The sequence below is a fragment of the Pimephales promelas genome, chromosome 7 (assembly GCF_988280905.1).
Source record: "Pimephales promelas chromosome 7, fPimPro1.hap1.1, whole genome shotgun sequence".
NCBI lineage: Eukaryota > Metazoa > Chordata > Actinopteri > Cypriniformes > Leuciscidae > Pimephales > Pimephales promelas.
Genome location: NC_142775.1, coordinates 1,696,849 through 1,712,919, shown reverse-complemented (window position 1 = coordinate 1,712,919; position 16,071 = coordinate 1,696,849). Strand labels below are relative to the sequence as shown.

General features: G+C 40.7%; 1 protein-coding gene across 1 annotated transcript in view; it reads right to left on the bottom strand.

Moving 5' to 3' along the window:
- Positions 1 to 16,071, bottom strand: part of LOC120486771 (piezo-type mechanosensitive ion channel component 2) — a 72,919-nt gene continuing 56,848 nt past the window's right edge. The window contains exons 42-53 of the mRNA XM_089133617.1: positions 14,428 to 14,557; positions 13,959 to 14,106; positions 13,054 to 13,268; positions 6,584 to 6,742; positions 2,740 to 2,887; positions 2,385 to 2,573; positions 2,110 to 2,202; positions 1,824 to 1,993; positions 1,481 to 1,597; positions 1,313 to 1,392; positions 860 to 1,079; positions 1 to 667 (exon numbers count right to left, since the gene is read on the bottom strand). Coding sequence (XP_088989743.1) covers positions 415 to 667; positions 860 to 1,079; positions 1,313 to 1,392; positions 1,481 to 1,597; positions 1,824 to 1,993; positions 2,110 to 2,202; positions 2,385 to 2,573; positions 2,740 to 2,887; positions 6,584 to 6,742; positions 13,054 to 13,268; positions 13,959 to 14,106; positions 14,428 to 14,557 — 1,922 coding nt within the window. The 3' untranslated portion in view covers positions 1 to 414. The remainder of the gene's footprint in view (positions 668 to 859; positions 1,080 to 1,312; positions 1,393 to 1,480; positions 1,598 to 1,823; positions 1,994 to 2,109; positions 2,203 to 2,384; positions 2,574 to 2,739; positions 2,888 to 6,583; positions 6,743 to 13,053; positions 13,269 to 13,958; positions 14,107 to 14,427; positions 14,558 to 16,071) is intronic.

Below are 16,071 nucleotides of genomic sequence, written 5' to 3'. Positions count from 1 at the left end.
TATATGAATCACTATACACACCGACTAGTACATCATATGGAATGACAGCATAATATTACAACATATGAAACGGTCTAACTGATTAAAGAAAAGCTCATTGAAACATTGAAGATGAAATACTCATGCATTGTATGAATATTGATATACCACTAGTGAAGTCAATTAAGCATAAATCATTACAGTCTTTATCATTCTTGTATATATGATTTCTTTTACATTGATGCTGTTTTCAGATTATGCAGTACATGACTTCAAAACCTCCTCATGGATCGATGGAAATGCACATCATATTTCTTACTACTGCAGTACAATGTATAAAAGACTTTCTGCTCAGTGCCTTATAGCAGACGCTGCTTTCATACAATATTGTCCTTCTGAGATGTTCAGAGGTTGATCTTTTGTCATAAATGAAAGCTACTCATTCTTTTGGTGGGTCATTTTGATCATGGTCTCAGGTGAGCGGTACAGGAAGATGAGCTTGTCAAACAGTTGCTCTTCCATCTCCATCTCTCCAGCCTCTCGCACAACAAAGATGTCATTGCACAGTTTGAGCACGCGGTCCACACACGGCAGCTCCTCGTACATGATGGATCGAGAGATGCCTGTGAAGAATTCCCGCACAAACTTACCAATGACCAGCACTACGGACATGTACAGACCCACAATGCTGCAGCGCGACAGGAGAGAAAACAACAAGAGGATGGATAGATTTCAGATTTAAATCAACAGATGCAAGATGTTCTAGGAACGTTCTGGGAACCAAAATCTAACGTTCCCAGAACCTAAATTTGTTTGCTGGGATGTATCTAAGTTACATACCAGACATGATCGGGATATTGTAAAAATGTCTTAAACTCACCCATATCCGGCTAGGAAGCCCACACTGGATGGGCTGACTTTATCATTGAACACCACCATCTCAATACTCTGGCATGTTCTGGCTGGAGACTCAGGAAAACACTCTTCCACCACCCACCACTGCGAGCCCATCCCTGCGGAGCTGCCGTTCCCCCGCTGCAGTTTGACGGACAGAGGACGGAAGAACTGGAGATGACCGTCATCCGAGCCTCTGGAACGCTCTGTGAATGATTCTGTTAAAGTCACGAAAACATCCTGCAGATCTGATGATCTAATGCCCTTCATTTACAAGAGTTCATTTAGCAGACGCTTTTATGCAGAGCAACTTATGCAGAGATTCCTCTTAATAAACACAAGAAGAGCTAAAATACACAGTTTCAAAGATTGTCTATGCAAGAAAATTGTAAGCATTTAAGTCTCTCAAACTAATTTCTAGATCCGGTTGATAACTCACCCACTTGAAGTCGGTGTGCCACTTTAGCATTAGGTCCGGAAGTTCCTCTGATATACTTTGGCAGCAGATTTTCCAGCATCCTGACAGGCATCAGAAAACAGATGGAGTGAGAAGTGTCCAAAACAGATGTAGAGAGAGTCCACAGTTAAATGTTTGAGAAACCCGTACAGTGGACGGCTGTGTGTCCCTCTGAGCATAGACACCAGTTCATCTCTCAGTACGCTGTCTTCATACTTCACTGTGTGTTCACCAGCCGTCTCAGCATTCATCACCAGAGATGCATTTCTGATCAAACCAGCAAAAAACACTGATATATCACACACACGTGAAATGTTGATACAATGTTGACTACATGAGTGAGAACATACAGCCCTGTGTCCCATCATGGTACACATTCACATTCTGTGGGATCGGCTAAAATGATCTTTTGTGCTCCAGAACTTCATTGGAATACATCATCAAGCCTTTGGCCTGTATAATGTGTGCAGTTGTTGTGCTCATGAGAGTATACCGCAGTAAAGTCCAGCGCAGGGTGATGTAGAAGTGTGTTGAGTTGCTGAGTTCATTGATCATGTCGTCTCGGCTGGCAGGACTGACGCTCCACAGCAGACTGGCGTCACTTTTGATCTTTGCCATCACTATATCCTCTGCCATATAGTTCACCAGGAACTGCATCGCGGACTAATTGAGACACAAGGAGGACAGTTTGATCAGTCTGCCGACAGAAGGATGACAGTCTAGCTGTTTAAACTCAAGTGTGATAGTAGATAACTATGTGGGACAAATGTAATGTGTACCGGGTAAGTGGCGTAGTGATTGGTCATCCTCTGTAAGGCTGATTGAGAGTATGGGATCAAATTGTTCTCCTGAGCGCTCATGCTGAACAATGGCTGTAAACATAGTCTATATCATTCACGGAAATGAGCACATTGTTTTTCCCAGCTCAAATGTAAGTATTCAAATGATTCATGAACTCATTATATATATTAACATACAGACATATTTCACAGATATAAACATACTTTAGAAATATATGTTGTGAGCACATATAATAAAGACAATAATTGCGCACCTCGTATCCTAATATGCTCAGCTGGATTGACACATCTAACGGTTGATTGGTTACTCCTGCTACAGATTTAACCAATGACATGAAGAGAAGAGGGAACCAGACGATGCAGATAAGAGCAAAAATGATGAAGCCGCCCATGGTGTATTTCACCACCTTCTTCTTCCTCTGTCCTCGTTGATGAGGGTATTTCTGTGGCCAGAAAACATTCTGAATACACATGTGACCACTGACACACAAGTTACAATCATACAAGTCCCTCAATTTCAGTGAGTTGAATGAATCACGGTGTGATCAAGGTGAACCACTGCCCTAGAGCATGACATTATATTATAATGACATGTTGGCAAGTTTTCACCTTTTCCGCTTCCCTCCAGCACTTGAGGATAAAGATGTTGGCGTAGATGTCCTCCACACAGATCCAGTTAGAAAGGCTAAGAGTGGTGTCTGTCCACACCCAGTCCATCACTGCCCTCATCTCAGTCAGGAACGGAACAAACCGGAACCTGTGGAAGAAAACGTCTCGTTTACATATGTAATCCTCGTTCCCTGTAGGAGGGAACGGAGACGTACGCAAGAGGTGATCCGACACTTTGGGATCTCGTTTGAGAGACCAGTCCACTTCAAATGTAAACTAAATGAGCCAAATCTCCCCAGGCACTGACTTCCCTGTTGCGCTGAGGTGGGCCCTGGCATTTACATCCTTGCTAGCTTGAAGTCTGCTCGAAGTCCATTTGCTGAAGTCTGTATGTTTATTATTGCTGCAGCAGGTGAGTTAGAGAATAGGATTAGCACCTGGCCGACATTGATGTGTAGACGCACTAGAGTATAAACATTATAGGACGCAGATACGTTTAGGGAAATATCTACCACAACTTCAATGTGTAGAGGCGCCTCGTAGAGGGAGTTCTAGTGGAAGTGATCGTGTCCACCACTAACTGGGGTAGGCAACTTAGAACCTCCACGTCCAGTCCAGAGACTAAGACATGGAGTTTCCAGAGGTCTAGACACGGGTGCCATAGAGTGCCCCATCTCTGAGAAAGCAGGCCCTTCCTCAAAGGAATGGGCCAAGGAGGGGTTGTTCCGAGGAGCATGAGTTCTAGGAACCAGATCCGGTTGGGCCAGTACGACTTAACTAACCTGTGCCTCGTCCTACCTTACTTTGCACAGCATCTGTGCAAGAAGGCTCACTGGGGGAAACGCATACTTTGGCAGGCACAGGGGCCAGCTATGTGCAAGTGCATCCGTGCCGAGGGTCCCCTCAGTCAGGGAGTAAAACAACATCTGTTTGGAGGCAAACGGATCTACTTGGCGGCCCTAAAAAAATCAATTGAACAATTGATGTGAATGGCATGAGGCAACCTCAGATGCTTCTGACTCCATAGGAGGAGATGGCATTGTTGCTTGATGTACGCAACGGTCGTAGTACTGTTTGTACAGACCATTATGTGCTTGACATGTAGCAGCCCCTTGAGGCGGCCCAGTACAAGGCGTACTGCGAGCAACTCGCATGCCAATGCAGGGGCACAAACTCCACACTGCATGCCTGTTGTACGTGGCCCCCCAGCTGGTGGCAGAGGCATCCTTAAATACCACAGAACACCTGGCCACTTGTTCTAGGGGAACTCCTTCTCATAGGTACGAAGGGTTCAACCACTGAAGCTGAAGGTTTGGCGACAGTGAAGGGTGACAGACACCTGGTTCGTGCCACTCTGCCACGCTCTTCTCAGGACTCGGCCGAGAAGCTAGTGCTGAAGCTGTCTCATATGAAGCAATCTGATTGAGGTTACTGGCAATCTGATTGAGGTTTTTACTCTGAAAAAGTTTCAGTGGGAACCCGCTGTCCCGCTCTTGACCAAATTCATGCAGTTCAACACTGACCGGATGCGCTCCTCTGTCCTCTGGTTGACCGAGACCAACTCCATGCAGAGAAAAGAGATCCTCTGCCAGGGGTGAGTTTGCTCTTTTCCCAGTTGACCCAACGTCCCAACAGGCTGAGGTGACAGAGCACCATGCCCCTGTGTTTGCACAACTTATCCAGAGACTGAGCCAGAATCAGCCAGTCGTTGAGACAGTTGAGAATGTGAACGGCGCATTCTCTAAGCAATACAATAACTATCATTGTAACAATACGAGGCAACAGTGACAGCCCGTAGGGTAGGACTTTGTATTGATATGCTCGACCCTAGTACACAAAGCTCAGAAAAACAGTCTGTGTCGAGGGAGAATCAAGACACAAAAGTACGTGTCCTTCAGGTCGATTGCTGCAAACCAATCTTGAGGACGGATGCGCTTGAAAATAAGTTTCCGAATTAACATCTTGAACGGGAGCTTGTGCAGGGCCCGATTCAAGGTCCGCAAGTCCAAGATCGCCCATAACCCACAACCTTTCTTGGGTACAATGAAGTAGGGGCTGTTCAACCCTCTCTTCATGTCGCCTGGAGGGACCGACTCGATCGTGTCCTTCGCCAGTAGGACGTTGATCTTTGCCTGCAAGACAGGGGCATTGCTGCTCCGCACAGAGTTGAAGTGGATGCCCCTGAACTTGGACGGGGGCCAGGCAAACAGAAACGCATAGGTGAGTCTGATGATACGGAAAAGCCAGTAAGACGGGCTGGTACTCAACTAGGGAGGCACTGAGGCAGCCTGAAGTGGAGTCTGAGTGTATTGTAAACCACCGACCTGGTTCCAAGGTGGGGCAGTTGGTCTCGTTCATGAGAACATACATGGCCGGGAGGGGAGACGTGGATTACCCTGTCAAGAGGTAGTGGTCTTGGGACACAGTTGCATCGCCGCAGAACGCTGCTCAGGTAGGAGCGCCACGTAACTCCTAGCCACTCCGCCATCGAAGGTAGAGTTAGAGGAAAAGGCACTAGAATGGTTTGGGGCAGAAAAAGGTGCTGTCCATAATCTGGTGACCTCTTCATGCACTTTCAGAAAGAAAGGCACTGGGGCGGAGCACTAAGAACTAGCACTGGCCACCCTGGGATACCAGTTGTCCAGGTGTGAAGGTCCCGGACACGGTGGAGGGTTCCACTCAAGCCCAACACTTGCGGCAGCCTGGGAAAGCATAGCCGTGAGCTCTGAATCTTACTCGGGCAACACCTGAAGGGGGCAATGCACCCGAATCTTCTCAAAAGAACATTAGCTCACCCTCTGATGCAGCAATCGACATCCGATCATCCGGTTGTGCCCCAAAAGAGATTACTGACACCCCTGGCGCTCTCATGGAAGCTCCACGGCTTGCAGCATTAAAGACGAGTGAGAGGCCTGAGGAGGTTGACTCTGTGGGGAAGCCCTCACTGTGATCCTCAGGTCACCAAGGCTATCAAACTCAGTGTTCCTATAGCCCAAGCATGTGATGCAGTGATCAGGATCGCCAGCCAGAGTCAGGCAATGACCGCATCTAAAACACATGGTTGGAGTGATGTATGTTTGCATGCCAATGCCCATTGGCTCATTTATTTTATACTCAAAGTGGATTGGTCTCTCAAGCGAGATCCCCATTCTTCAGATCACCTCTGACATAAGTTGAGAGTGACCGACTGAAAGGGAACTGCCCATTAATGAGAAAAAAAACACTAACACTTGTCTTAGATGACAATTAAACAAGCATGCCATTAATGCATAATGCTTCTCTGATTATTTTAGCTATAGAAATTATCCACACAGAATATTTTTCAGGATTCCCAGGTCAGGATACCAATATCTTGAAGTTTTATCATAATATCTCTCAGATTTTAGACTTATTAGGCAATCAATAATTACAAAATGACATTTGCCTCATTAAAAACGATCAACTATGACAAATTGTAATGAATTAACAGTGAAATAATAATCACAACATTAACATTTGATAACGGGGGCTAATTTGCAACTTCTGAAAGAGTAGAATTAAAATTAAAACAAAGTATTTTTTCACTTTAAAATAATGGTCCGGATTTTTTGTTTTTAAATCATTCACTTGGAAAAAATAATATAACTTAAAAATGATCTTCAAGAACTACCAGCAATCTGGACCATTATTTAAAAGTATTTCTGAATCCAGTAAGTCCTGAATTCATATTTCATGCATATTTACCGATTAATAATGTACCATTATTCTAAACCCTTACCCTTTTCATAAGGTAGACTGTCAAACCCTTTGTTTGATTAATTCTGTTGAATATACAGAAACAAATCAGTCGTTTTAACTGACTTACCCCTGAAAGAGGAAGAGGTTGAAGTAGTTGTGATTCTTGGTAAGAAAATTTCCAAGAACACGATTAGGGTAACCACATTTGATCTGGTATGCTGAGAGACCAAAATAGATACACTTGACAAAGTACCAAAGTTGAGCAACTCGATTCCGGTTGAACCTCCTGAAATAAGAAACATTTGTAAAAAATTATCATAAATAATTCTAAAGGCTTTTTCTCTCAGAGACCACAAGTAATTTAAATGTATACTAGTAATTTTATACTTTTAAAATACCTTATGTAAAAGAGGAATGCTACTGTCCATAGTCCATTGTGGTTGTAATTCTCTATTAACGTTACTTGATGTTAGTGCTGCATTTGACACTATCAACCGCAACATTCTCGAAAATTATGCTGGCATTTGTGGAATTGCATTAGCATGGTTTAAATCATCCTTATCTGACCGTCATCAGTTTGTAGTGGTAAAGGAAGAGATGTCATATCGATCACAAGTTAAGAATGGAGTACCACAAGGCTTAGTACTAGGACCGTTGCTGTTCACTCTGTACATGCTACCCTTGGGAGATATCATTAGAAAGCATTAGTTTTTACTGTTATGCCGATGATACCCAGCTCTATATTTCTTAGCGGCCCTAAAAAACGTAACAAATTCACAAAATTAATGGAATGCATAACTGATATAAAAATTTGGATGAAAAAAACTTAATTCTGAAAAAACATCAGAAGTTTCTAATGATTGGACCAAAAACCTATGCACGTACTAGAATACTGTCTAACAATTGATGGCGGCTTTGTCAAGTTTTAGTTGTTGGTTAGGAACCTGGGTGTGCTCTTTGATACCAATCTTTCATGTGAAAGCCACATTTCTAGCATCTGTAAAACTGCATTTTTCGATCTTAAAAATATATCTAAGTTACGAAATATGCTTTCAATGAAAAATGTGGAACAGTTAGGTCATGCGCTTGCTGTATTACACATTTATAAAATGTTACATCAAGGTTCCAATACAATAGTATATAAACTGAGAAAGTTCTGTACATTGTGTTTTACATTTTGAGGTATAAATGATGAGATTCAAATAAGATTAAGTCACGCAACCCAGGTGTCTGACATGAACCTTTTGTCTTTATGCTCCTCCTGAACAGTGTCATTGTCCCAAGTTAAGCTATGATAATCTGAAGGTAGGGGCGATACTGTCAGGCTGATTGGATTAGCATCTATGCATTTGAATGACACTGTTATGCTGATGAGATCAGGGCTGGGGAAATTCCGGCAATGAGCTGACTCCTGTACTTCATTTACATACTTTGTTCAGAGTGTCTCCACCACTATGTACCTCCCCCTTTTGAAAGGTATATGAACTACAATGTACACAGCCTTAGTTAGACTTGATGATTTCAGCTACCGACAGCTCATGTTCTCAAAGAAGAATCCTGCTGAAGATACAACCAAGTCTCCTGGTCTTCTCTTCTGAGTTTCCTACACATTCATGACATCAAGGCTAGATTACTGTAATGCTCTAATGGGTGGTTGCCCTGCACACATAACAAACAAACTTCAGCTGGTCCAAAATGCAGCAGCTCGAGTTCTTACTAGAGCCAGGAAGTATGACCATATTAGCCCGGTTCTGTCAACCCTGCATTGGCTGCCTATTAAACATTGCATACATTTTTAAATATGGCTGATTACTTACAAAGCACTAAATGGTCTAACTCCCCAGTACTTGAGCAAGCTCTTGTGACACTATTTTCTTCAAGAAACAAACTTAGCTGCATTATTTTCCTGTTGTCTCTGTAAAGCTGCTTTGAAACAATCTGTTTTGTAAAAAGCGCTATATTAAAAAAGGTGACTTGACTTGAATTATGAGTAATTGAGATGGTGGATTTGCCTGATCTTTCAGGGGTGTAGTAAGGCTCCTGCTTTACAAGTTCTAGTCAGAAAGATCTGGCATGTACTAAATTAATTTATCATGATATGGCCCTTTTGGACAAGCCGGTTTAACAAATATGAAGACTAGGGTTGGGTATCGAGAATCGAGTATCGATTGGAATCGGGACTAACTTTTCGTTTTTCCCGGAATCGTTCAAAAGTTAAAATTTTGATTCCTAGTTTCGATATTCACAGTCCGCCGAGCGGAAGAAGAAACCACTAAACAACACCAACGAAGAAGCGTCTACCGGAAGTGTTGGCATGACCGCGTGAGTCGAACATGAGTAGCTTACGTCGGCGATCCAAAGTGTGGCTTCACTTTTCTAAAAATAACTAAATCTCGGCAAAATGCAAAATTTGTGACAAAAGGAGTATTTTTACAGAAAGTAAAAATATTTACTTATTTCCTTCAGAAAGGCCGTTGGTTAGCAAGGTTAGCTAAACTTTTTTGACCCTGCCTCTTAAAAGAATCGGAATCGAGAATCGTTAGGAACCGGAATTGAAACAAGGAATCGGAATCGTAATCAGAATCGTTCAAATTCAAACGATACCCAACCCTAATGAAGACTGATTCCTTAATTTCAGTAAAAGATAGTGATGGTACAAATCAATCAACTGTTGGAGGCATGAGGCATCAAGGAGTTGTAGCCCATATGTTTCGTCTGTTATCTTGATCAAGAAAAAGGATGGTTGTTACGAGACGGAAGACGAGATAGGATCCATGTGCAGCTTTTATTAGAATGGTCAAACAGGCAGGGGTCAGGAAACAGCAAAACAGGGATATCAGAGAGTGAGCGCAGAGAGTCGTCAGGTCACAGGCAGAAGATCAGGGCAGGCAGCAAGAAACAATAATCCAAGGCAATCCAAGTCAGGCCAGGCAGATAACAATCGTACAGATGAGAAAACAGTCCAAGATCAAAACCAGAGAAACAAGAAACAGGATAACACGCAGGATAAATACTTCGCAAAGAGTCTTCTTCTTCTCCTCTCGAAAAATGGCGGATTGCAACCAACTTTGAAGTGCATACCGCCACCTACTGTACTGGAGTGTGTAACATCATGCTATTTAATTGATCTCATATTCTACCCATCAACCCTGTGACTTAAAGAAATTTAAAAAGTGCCATTCTGGTGCTTATAATCCCTTTCCTCTCTCCTTCTGTTCCCAGTCTCCCAATCAGATTCCATTCCCGTCCTGCTTCCTGAACCTCATCTTGTAACACCCGTCTTTCCAATTCATATAATATACAGTGTAATATGACATGTTCAGCATTTTCTTTAACCCCACATTTTTCACTATTCCTTTTCCCCATTAAATACAAAGTGCTATTCAATCCTGTGTGGTCCACTCTTAGTCTTGATATTATAATTTCCTCCTGCCTAGTCTTTTCGTTATAATTTTTAATACTGACACATTTTTGTACTTTCTCCTTTCGTGTCTTCTTCCCACCATTTCTGCCATATTCTCATACCTTTCTCTCTTATCACTGCTTTTCCTTCTCCTTTTCCGAGTGGAATTGGGACCGTTATTTCCTTCTGTAATGCATCTTTTGCTAGTTTGTCTGCACTCTCATTTCCTTTCACTCCCTCGTGTGCTGGCACCCAACAAAACTGAACATCTATGCCACCCCGATGTAATCTTAGCAAACTGTGATTTAGTTCTAATAATAAGTCTTCTCTGGCAGATTCCATTGATTGTATACTTTTAATGACAGATAATGAGTCTGTACATATTACCACTCTATCAGGTCTAACCTCTTCCACCCATTGTAATCAGTCCCTCCAGGATTTCACGATTTTTTTTGTGTGATTTTTGCGATCAAAATGACTGATTTTGTGGTGGTAATTTCCAAAAATTTGTGAAAAAATTTGCGATATATATTTAACATTTACCATAATAGTATTCAGTCCTTCCAGAAAAACGCGAGTTTTTTTGTGATTGTTGCGGGCAAAAATTGATTGATTTTGTGGCCCGTTTTCTTTAAAAATGCAATTAAGTAACGATGTGACAGTAGAACGTGCGACAGACAGTTATACGAGTTCGATTTGTGAGATGTCAATCGCCTCCGTGAGTCTGTCTGGCGGTCGCATAATTGCGTCACTTTATAACGTTCCCATGGAAACATGGCTGCTCTTATGTGAAGCAAACGCAACATTTTTCAACTTTCTGCTAAGATACATGTGACTTTTTTTGCAACGAAAATGCGAGGATTATGAAATTATGCAAACCCCGCATATTTTGCAAGGAAATCGGCAATTTATGGAAAGTGCGGCGTATTTGAAAAAATGCGGCCCCCGCATAAATATGCGGACTTTGGCTGATTTTGCATTGAATTCAGCGATCGCATAATCGCGTTTTCTGGAGGGACTGTGTAATGCAATGATGACTGCCACAATTTCTGCTGTGTATACTGATAACTGGTCAGATAATCTTTTCGACATATTTATTTTGAATTCAGGAATATGAATTCCAACTCCCACACATTCCTGTTTACTCTTTGATCCATCTGTATAAATTCTGAGATAATTATTGTAACTGTTCCTTATATAAATACTTGTCTTGATTCCCACTTCCTCCATTCTCCATTCCTAGGATACTAACATCTGTTTTTACCTCTTGGAAAAACCATGGTGGAATATTACTAACTGGGGTAGACGTGATGAAATCTAAGGCTTTTAATCCATATTCCTCCACTCTCTTTTCCCTGGTCCAGCCAAACCCACGTCCCTGATACTTGTAGTATTCCCAACAGTCCTGTACGATCTCCTTAGAAGGGTTCTCTTTCCCACTTCCTTTCAATCTAATCCAATAAGCTAGTGCAAGTTTTTCTCTCCTTAACTTCAGTGGTGTCTCTCCTGTTTCTAGAAGTATTGCGTTAGTGGGTGTTGACTTAATAGCTCCAATGCATACACGTAATGCTCTATATTGTAAGCTATCAATTTTTTTTAAAGATGTTTTTGCTGCTGCCCCATAAATTATACAACCATAATCTATTGATGACCTCATGCAAGCTCTATAGATGTCAATTAGTGATATTTTATCTGCACCACAATCATAACCAGCCACAGCTCTCAAGAAGTTGATAACTTTTTTACATTTAGTTTCTAAGTGCTTTATGTGAGTTTTCCATGTATATTTACGATCAAACCATAAACCCAGGTACTTAAATTCATTTACTTTTTCCATTGGTTGCTGGTATAATGATAATTTTTCAACCTGATACTTGCGTTTGTTTGTGAAGATCATATAACATGATTTGCTTGTGGATATCTTAAACCCCCACTCACATGACCACTTTTCTACTTTCTCTACTGCTCTCCTTATGTTCTCTAACACGTATGTCACATTCCTTCCTCTCATCCATATGGCCCCATCATCCGCATATAGCGCTGATTTGATGCATTTATCTAAATTTGAAAACGTGACATTGATCATAATGTTAAACAATATACATCCTTCCTCCAAAACCCATTCTACTTAATTTAATAAGCAGACCTTCTCTCCACATAGTATCATACGCCTTCTCTATGTCAAAGTATACTATTGTCATCAGCTCTTTCATTTTCAATGCCTTTTCCACTTCATTACTAACTCTAACTAGAGCATCTGTTGTAGAATGTCCTTTTCTAAATCTTCGCAAAGAGTCCTTGTTTGAGTGTGGCCTATATAGGCAGTCTGAAATGAGGTGCAGGTGTGTGTAATCAGTCACAGGGATGAGGCATTATGGGAAACGGAGTTCTGGTGAAGTGATCAGTTCTGATGTGGAGTGCCCTCTGGTGATTCTCTGGGGCACTCCAACTGGTGATCGTCACAATGGTATTCAGACATTTAAGATGTCTGAATGGGGATTGTTGTTATTTTCATGTTATTTTCAAACCAAAGTGTTAGTGTTGCAGCTTGTAGAACAAGTTTTAAAGTTAGTTTGGCTGGGCTTAAGCCATATGTGTGTCAATTAAAGATTGCAAGTTGCTAAATATTAGGGTTGAAACTCAAAACTTTTATTGAAACCAACCTCAGAAACTCATAGATTTTTAGCAAGGTGGCTATTTCAGCAAGGAGATTAACTTGTCTTAACTTGATTTCCCAGATAGCAAACTGACATTGAATCAACGTGGAAATATGACATCGAAACAACGTTGATCTGACATTGTTTTGCTCATCGAATTAACGCTGAACCAACGTCAGACGCGTCATTCTTTCAAAACGAACAGAAAATCAACTTGAAATCATCGCGTTGTTTCAACGTTATGAAAGCAAACCAATTTTCGATTTTCATTTAGCTTTGAAGAATGCCGCGTCTGACGTTGGTTCAACGTTAATTCGATGAGCAAAATCAACGTTGTTTCAATGTCATGAGAGACGTCGTTTCCACGTTGATTCAATGTCAGTTTGCTGTCTGGGTTGATCAATACATAATTAGACTTCCATTTATGTAATTAATTTATAAAATGTGGAAAATGGTTACAAAAAAAGTATAAATAATCGTATCCAAAATTTGATCTTTTTCAGTGATTAACAGTTCTTCAGTTACAGTATTCCTCACCTCTCTGTGACACCAGGTAGTATGAAGAACATCCAGAAGTGGATCCCGAACACAAGCACTACCTGGAAAACACACTTCCCAAGGAGAGTTTTACGGAGATAGAGTGCTCGGTCCACAATCATGGTACTGAACTGGATGAGAAGCATGACGAGGAACGCCTCGGGAACCTGGTCTTCTGACAGCGACTCTGTTATATCGGCGGCCGCGCTGTGCTTCTGTATCAATCATTCAATACATTCATTAATGACAAATAAACGAACACAGAAAAACAGATGAGCATGATTAGGTGGTGGGCACATATCAACAATGAAATTCAGTATTCCCAAGTGTCCGACACTTTAACATGTTTATCTAGCAGTCATGGGTCTTTCATGCACAAAACATTGCTAATGTTTTTTTGTTTTTTGTTTTTTTGCAAAATGCATTTAATAGTTAATGATGATATCTGTTTTGCTATTGTGCTATTCATATCTTTATGAAAGTTAAAAATGTTGTTTAAGATGGAATCCAACACAGATAAATATATATATTTTTTTGTCAGGTTATTGATTATTAATGATAATGTTAATTAACAACTCAAACTCCTCAAAGGTTACCCATCACACAAAATGCTACAAACCAATGGTAGTTTGAAAGTTTTCACCAGCCGGAGCCAACTTTTCCAGAATTTTGTCTTTGGCTGTTTCCCGAGGCAAAGTCCAAACCAACTTTGCTTTTGGTCTAGTTTTGTTGGAAATAACTTTGTTCTTCATTTTTGCTTATAACATACCGTAAATGGTAGACCATCCCGGGACTTTTGGCATTGTCATTTCCTCAAAATTTAAATATTTCACTAATATAACTAAATTAAATTAAAGAGTGACTAAACATTATTGTAGGATTGTGAGAGCACTTCGAATACTTACTCCAAAAGCCCAATATCCAAATATAATGATGATGAAGTTCACCACATCTATCAGAAACATCAGCGCATACACGTCACACACAGGGCTGTACTCTGGGTGAATGATGTCATAGAAGAATTGCCTTATGGGTAAGTATATGTGTAGAGCACTGAAAAGAAAGGAGATTTAAATGAGCAGGAGTATTAGTATTGCATTGTTTTAATATAGCAGACAAATATCTTTCTAAAATGCTGTTATTTGGAAGTACAGAACAGACAAAAATCGATAAAAAGATCAATAAAAGCTATATTCATCATCAGCATGGTCTGCATCACTGAGGGATTTTGTGTATGATATTCCATACTTACTATATACTGATTATTTTAACTGTAGCAAACAGTAGAATATTTTAAATGAATGGTTTTGATTATGTAAAGCTTTCTCGGACAATGCATTTTCAAAGTATGTACAAATGTAAAATTAAACTTGCAGCTCGATGACAGCAGCTTTGGCCTCCAGCATTCGGTCATTCATATACTTCTTCATTCGCTCCTTTCTGCTTAGCGCCACACTCCTCTGCCGCTTCTTCTGTGAACGCATTTCCCTGCTATGGCTCTCACCTGATGATATGATATTAAAAAGGATATTAACACAGATATATAAATACTTGGAGAAAAAAAAGTGGAGAATATGACCCCTGAAATTATGTTAAGTGGAAGAAATTGCCCCTGAAATTCATACATTATGGCATATTATAATGCAACTTATTATGCCTTTATTTATAGAATAGCAAAATATGCCTAATCAATGGCTGTACCACATAGGCTAGATATATGAAGGCTATCATGATCATTTTGCCAACAAAGAACCATGGATTTGTTTAGTTTATAATATGTTTTATTTGTTAATTTCAACAAATAAAACGTCTAACATTCAAAACTCATTGGCTTAGACTGCATTTGAAGAAAAATAACCACACTAGTTTTGAGTAGCCTTATGCAAACTTATTCAACAGAATTAGACTTCTAGAATCCCAGATAGCAAACTGACATTGAATCAACGTGGAAATATGACATCGAAACAACGTTGATCTGACATAGTTTTGCTCATCGAATTAACGTTGAACCAACGTCAGACGCGTCATTCTTTCAAAACTAACGGAAAATCAACTTGAAATCAACGCGTTGTTTCAACGTTATGAAAGCAAACCAATTTTCGATTTTCATTTAGCTTTGAAGAATGCCGCGTCTGACGTTGGTTCAACGTTAATTCGATGAGCAAAATCAACATCGTTTCAATGTCATGAGAGACGTCGTTTCCACGTTGATTCAATGTCAGTTTGCTGTCTGGGATGTTCTTTCAAGTGCAAAAAAATTTGATTTTTTAATTTAGTAGTTTTTCTTTAGCCTGACTTCGTCATACTCATTTTCTAATAAGAAAATCAGTCTGAGACCACTCCATGAGGCTTTGATTATGAGGCGTGTCGTAACCGAACCAGGAAAAAAAAAAACCTCTGCACTCAATTGGATAGTCGGTAAACCTACAACCAATCAGAGCAACTCATAAGTCAACTCCTTTGCATAGCGCAGTTTTCAAATACAGAACGTAGCCTAACTTTATTTATTTTAGAAGTTAAATAACGAGTGTTACTTCTTTTACTTACTCCTTCATGAATGCGACCAAAGGAGAAACCACAACGACCACAGGATTTTTATTACGTCCCATCTTCTTAACGACCGTCAGAGCCAGCTGATAAGTTACACTTTTCCCGAATCATGTAGGAAGGACGGCAAAAATATCTTTCCGATCGACAAATGCTTTGATTGCAGTACTCTGTTTGTCTATTAAAATGAATGCGCTGTCGATTTATTTTACAACAGACGCGACAGCGGAATCTATACATCTCAATTCTCCAGCTGCAGTCAACTCTGAGGGAAATCGGTTAAGCGCTCTTTGATAACATGATGATTACGTCCTTGCAGATCATCTGTCCATCATCGTATAAAGCCCGCCCTGGCAATTTGATTGGCCCGATCATTTCTTGCCTGATCATAATTACTCCTCAATGGATCGAGTCCAGACCGAACTTCCCGACCAAAAAATGTTGTGGGCGGAGTTCGGGCTGGCATCCAGG